General features: G+C 45.0%; 1 protein-coding gene across 1 annotated transcript in view; it reads right to left on the bottom strand.

The window, feature by feature from the left end:
• Positions 1-388: 388 nt before the first annotated feature.
• The window catches only part of RNFT1 (ring finger protein, transmembrane 1), a 28,440-nt gene continuing 22,798 nt past the window's right edge, over positions 389-6,030 (bottom strand). The window contains exons 8-9 of the mRNA XM_026710254.2: positions 5,894-5,995; positions 389-1,162 (exon numbers count right to left, since the gene is read on the bottom strand). Of these exons, the coding sequence (XP_026566039.1) occupies positions 1,028-1,162; positions 5,894-5,995 (237 nt within the window). The 3' untranslated portion in view covers positions 389-1,027. The remainder of the gene's footprint in view (positions 1,163-5,893; positions 5,996-6,030) is intronic.

Here is a 6,030-nt window from a genome sequence, read left to right as displayed (position 1 = left end):
ATCCAGTCCATATACAGCTATCCAGAGTCACTTTATAGGGCAGAGGTCCCCAACCTCCTCCTCCCTCCCCCCTCCGAAACCAGTGCCTGCTGTTTGTGCAAATGGAGCTGTGTGCATTTGCCACTCACACGAAACCATCAGCTTCCCCCCCTCAATTTACCCATTTTGGAAGGATGGAAAGCTGAGGCAACCTTGAGCCAGTCAGGATCGAACTGGTAGTGGGCAGAGTCAGCCTGCAATACTGTGTTCTAACCACTGCGCCACCATAGACTTAGTGTGCTCACCTATTCCTTGGTCACAAGTAGATTCATGCCATTCTACATATAAATGCAGAAAAAAAAATGAGTTTATAAACATGTAAAAAAGTTTAACACAAAAAATTGCAGGCTGACAGATTCAAACTGCATTTATTTTCATCAATCATACGCTACATTTTTTTTAAAAAAAAGTATAGCTAAAATACAGCTTAACTCTTTAGTAAAAATCTAGCTGCTTTTGACAAAATAGAGGCCAAAACCTTTGTTCTTTAAAATTCAGACTTAGAAAAAAAAAAGAAAATTTCATCCACGTTTGCATAATTGAAAGTTGAGATTTACAGACATGGAAAGCAGAAACGATTCCATGATTCTTGCTGTGTGACGGCCAGGTACAATGAGTAGAAGCACCCCGATAACGCCAAATCCTACAAGGTGGATTTTGTACCTCAGAATCTAAAGTTTGCACAGACCAGATGTTAATACTGGAAGGCAGTCAAGGTATCCCCACTGCTGATTTGGTAGACTGTAAAAAATAATCTTTAGATACTCAGAAATTTGAGAATTTCCCAGCAGCAGCATATGAAAAATTAAGTAGGATACAGGCTGTAAGAACCTGAACGAATTCCAATAGAGTCAGTGGAGAGAACAAAGCATTATTCCTTCTGTATCCCTCTCTCCTCCTTCCAGTCATGTCCTCTACAACGCGCACGCCTGGTGCTCAAATGAGTCTATATTGTGAAGCACACAGCCACTTTTATTTTTAGTTTGTTTTAATAGAGTTGCAGTTGTGCAGAGGTTGCGCCATCATACCACTTGTTGACGTGAGTGGAAAGGACTGTTCGACAGAGGGGACACGTCTTTTCCCGGTTCAGCCACAGAGCGATGCACTCGTCGCAAAATATGTGCTGGAAAGAGAAGGGATTGCTTTGGTTAGAGGAGCATGCAAACATTAGGTAAATGACCCGAAGGTGCTTTTTTTTTTTTTTTTTCAAGAGGCAACTGGACTTTGTTTTTTTTTTTCCTTTGGAAGACGTTTCGCTTCTCATCCAAGAAGCTTCTTCAGCTCTGACCGGATGGTGGGGAATGGAAGGATTTATATTCCTTGCAGGCAGCTGGTCATTTGCATTCATTTTGGAGAGCTGTTGAGGCTACTTGGACGTTTATCTGTGTCCTCAGGGTCACCTGAGTGGTGCAAATGGGTGTGGAGCCTTCTTGGAACTTTGAAAGGCCTGTGTTCTAAACAGGAGAGATGATGTCCTATCCCGAGCCCTCTGTTGAAAGAAGACTGTTGTATTTTGACACAGATGGCCTCTTTGACCCTTCTTTCAAAACAGTGGTCCTCAGTGGACCTTGTTGTCCCCAAGTGTGGCTTTTGTCTTTTAAATGCAGGTGGGCTGCTGAATCTTGTCCTGATGGGTTTGTTCTCCTATATCACAGATAAACCTCCAAGTGGCCTCAACAACTCTCTAAATTAGGATGCAAATGATGCAAGAAATATAAATCCTTCCATTCCCCACTATCCAGTCAGAGCTGAAGAAGCTTCTCGGATGAGAAGCGAAACGTCTTCAAAGCAAAACCAAGGAAGTCCAGTTGCGTCTTGAAAAAAAGCACCTTTGGGACAACCATGACCTGAAGGACTGAGAATCTCCATTAGGAATATGACTACAGGTAGTCCTCGACTTACGACCACAGTGGAGTCCAAGATTTCTATTGCTAAACAAAAGAGTTAAGTGAGTTTTGCTCCATATTACGCTCTTTCTTGCTGCGGTTGTCTTGTTAAGTTAGCAACACAGTTGAGAATGGAGTCTGGCTTCCCTTCATTGACTGGTCAGAAGGTCACAAAAGGAGATCACGTGACCCTGGGACACTGCTGCCGTCAAAAATACGACGTGACTTTCAGTTGCCAAGTATCTGAATTTTCATCACGTGACCGTGGGGACGCTGCAAAGAATGTGTGAAAAGTGGTCATAAGACACTTTTCAGTGCCATTCTAACTTTGAATGGTCACTAAATGAACTGTTGTAATTCGAGGACTCTGCAAAGGGCTCGGTTGACTCCGTTCTTATATCTAAACATGGATTCTAGGCTACAAGTGGTTGAAAAAGCTGTATGTAGTCAACCATTATCTGGAAGTTGAGTCATGGCAACGACTTCATTTTCTTGTTAGTTCAAGACATTTCACTGCTTATCCTAGTAGCTTCTTCAGTCTGAGTAAATTGGTTAGAGGGACCTGAAATATGTCCTCCAAGAAGAGTCCCCCTTCTTGTGGCCCGCCAGCAGCCAGCGGAGCTGGTGGCAGAATCGGACAGTGAGGAGGTTTGGGAGCAACATGGGCCGGTCCTGGAGTCTGGGGAAGGCTCTGACAAGGGCTCTGCATCAGAGGCAGAGATGGGGCCAGGGCCATCCGACAGTTATCAGCTGCCTTTGGAGTTGGAGATCAGTGGGGCAGAAGAACAGCTGGAGCCTGTTCCCGATGTGCACATGCACAGAGCTGCCAGGAGAAGGGAAGTTAAGGAACAAGGGTCGACTTGGGAGTAAAGGCTCAGGTGGATGGTGAATGGCCCCTCCCTTAGGTAATAAAGAAGAGCAAAAGGGGAGTGGTGTTTGCAGGAGACAATTAGTTCGCTTAATTAGTGTGAAGTTTTGTTCGTGACTCACAGAGACTCCTTGCCAAGTGTTTCCTTGTACAGCGTTGCGCTTGGAAGCTATCGCCCTGGCAATTCTCCAAGCCAGATAAGGTCTGTGGTTGCAATTCACCCTTGAAAGAATGTTTGCCAGGACTTTGCTGGATGTGAATGATAGGAATTCACATTAGCCTAAATAAAAGGGGTTTTGTCGGGATAAGGAGTCTGCTTTGTGATTTTGTGAGGCCTAGATCAGAACACCCCTAACCTTCTTGCTCAGACCAAAGAAGCGATCAATAACCTTGACTTACAACAATCCATTTAATGACTGTTCCAAGTTACAAAGGCACTGAAAAAACTGACACGACCATTTCCCACACTTCTGACCAAAGCAGCTTCTCCATGGTCACGTGATCCAAATTCAGGCACTTGGCAACTGGCATGTATTTATAACGGTTACAGCGTCCCACAACTATACGAACCTATTTTGCGACCTTCTGACAAGCAAAGTCAATGGGGAAACCAGATTTGCTTAACAACCATGTCATTAACTTGAACAACTGCAGGGGATTCCCTTAACAACCGGGGAGAGAAACGTCGTAACGAGGCAAAACTCACTGAACAAAGGTCTCCCTTAGCAAAGGAAATGTTGGGCTCAAGGGTAGTCGTAAGTTGAGGACGACCTGTAGTTGGATAAGCCAACCAGCAAGAAAAAAAGTTCTAGTTGCCTTGACTTCCAGAAAACTCTACCTGGATGAGTGGGGATCTTCACTGACCCCCTTAACTGTTACTCAACCGGTAGCGGCTGTGCTCAGCTCTAAATCAAATTGATGAATGCATGAAGAATTGAATGGCAAACTCTTTCGAAGCATCTCCTCCCGCATCATCCTCGCAGAGCAATTTTGAATCAGCAGCCAACAAACTCCAATCTCCTCAGAACGGTTAGGAAAAATAAAGGTCTTTTTATTTTTTACTACGGATTTTAATGAAATTCTTGCTGGCTCTGCGGGGGATGCAGCTCGTCTCCGTTTCAATGGCCATTGAGCCAGCGCTTGTCCCAAGACATTTCCATGGTCATGTGGCCAGCATGATGTCACGGAGTGCTGTTGCCATCCCACTGAAGTGGTGCCTATTTATCTACTCGCATTTGCATGCTTTCGAACTGCTAGGTTGGCAGGAACTGGGGTGAGGACAGGAGCTCAACCTGTAGCACGATGCTCGGGTTTCAAACCCAACTGGGCAAGCCAACCAGGCCAATGTCTTAACCACTGAGCCACTGCACCTCCCTGGTTAAGAAAAATATTGATTTAGAAATGGATGCAGTTTTATAGGGCAGGGTCAACATTTCTGTATGCTGGCATGATTCCTGGGAGTATCAAAGGAAGAGAGGGGGACTTACTAGATCTTCCTCTCTTTCAAGGCAGGACAAGAAGCAACGGATGAAAATCAGTGGAGGAGAGATCCAACCTAGAACTAAGGAGAAACTTCCTGACAGTTAGAACAATTAACCAGTGGAACTACTTGCCTCTGGAAATTGTGGGTGCTCCATCACTGGAGGCTTTCAGGAAGAGATTTGTCAAAGAGATCAGACAACCATTTGTCTGAAACAGCATAGGGTTTCCCGCTTGAGCCGGGGGTTGGACTAGAAGACCTCCAAGGTCCCTTCCAACTCTGTCACTCTGTTGTTCTCTCTGCCATTATGCTGAACTTCCTAAAGGTAGTCCTTGACTTATGACCAGTCACTTAGCAACAGTTTGACGTTATGACAAATCCCCCAAAAGGTGCTTACGACCAACTTCTGAAGTTACAACAGCTGGCCTCACACACACACACACACACACACACACACACACTGCCAGTGACATGACCACATTCCAGGCACTGTTTGCAGCATCCCACAGTCGTGACCATGATTTATGTTTTTGCCCAACATCGGTATTTACTTCCGCTTTTCGGCACAGAAACACCCCATAGCGAACGATCGCAGCATCCACTGAACGGCCATGGTGATTCAATTTTTTAAAAAGTGACATAAAATCAGGATGACCCACTTTAGGATTGTTACGACTTATGACCATAACAAACAGGCTCCGTTAGGGTTAAAAGTGGAGGGTTACCTTTAATGGGATTTCAAAAAGCTTTCAGATACTTCCTCTATGTCTTAAAACTCAGTTTCAGATCTGGTAACACGATGCTTTTTAAGGTCAAACATTCAGACTTAACAGGATCTCCCAATATTTGCAAGACCGATTAAATAGCCAAGGGGCTGAAGTCCCACAGGTGCTATTATTTCAAGAGGCACCTGGACTTTCTGGTTTTTTCCTTTAAAGATGTTTCGCTTCCCATCCGAGAAGCTTCTTCAGCTCTGACTGGATGGTGGAGAATGGAAGGATTTATATTTCTTTCAGACAGCTGGTCATTTACATCCTTTTAGCGGCTGAAAGACCACTTTTTTGAAGGCAGCAAAGTCCACATTTTGGACAGAGAGGACTGCTGGTTTGAGAGGGGGATCAAAGAGGCCATCTATTCCCAAATTGAACACCCCTCCCCCAACAGAAGGGGAGGAATAGAATATCACCTATCTCCTCTCTACAACAGAGTCCTCTCAGCAGTTCCAAGGAGGCTCCACACCTATTTGCACCACTCAGGTGACCCTGAGGACACAGATAAATCTTCAAGTGGCCTCAATGACTCCCTACAAAGGATGCAAATGACCAGCTGCCTGCAAGGAATATAAAATCCTTCCGTTCTCCACTCTCCTGTCAGAACTGAAAAAGCTTCTTGGATGCGAAAGCGAAACGTCTTCAAAGAAAAACCAGAAAATCCAATTGCCTCTTGAAAAAAAGCACCTTTGGGACAACCATGACCTGAAGGACTGAGAATCTCCATAGACATTAAGCGGATGAAGGTTTCACTTGTTACGGAAGTGCTGTTACAATGAAAAATGGGCATGCAAACTTCAGTGCGTGTGCACAAGGTGTAGCTTACAAGAGTTTCATCGCTGAGTGTTACCTGACAGAGGAGGACAACCGGCTTCTGAAATTCAGCTTGACAAATGGCACAAAGATCGTCTGCTTCGGCACGCTGTCTCTTGCTGGCCACCACACCGTAGCTCTGCAAAGCGAGGAGGAGGAGGAGGAGGAGGAGGA

Source organism: Pseudonaja textilis, chromosome 1 (genome assembly GCF_049901715.1).
Source record: "Pseudonaja textilis isolate UNSWEBS1 chromosome 1, rPseTex1.2, whole genome shotgun sequence".
Lineage (NCBI taxonomy): Eukaryota > Metazoa > Chordata > Lepidosauria > Squamata > Elapidae > Pseudonaja > Pseudonaja textilis.
This window is presented reverse-complemented; position numbering and strand designations above follow the sequence as displayed.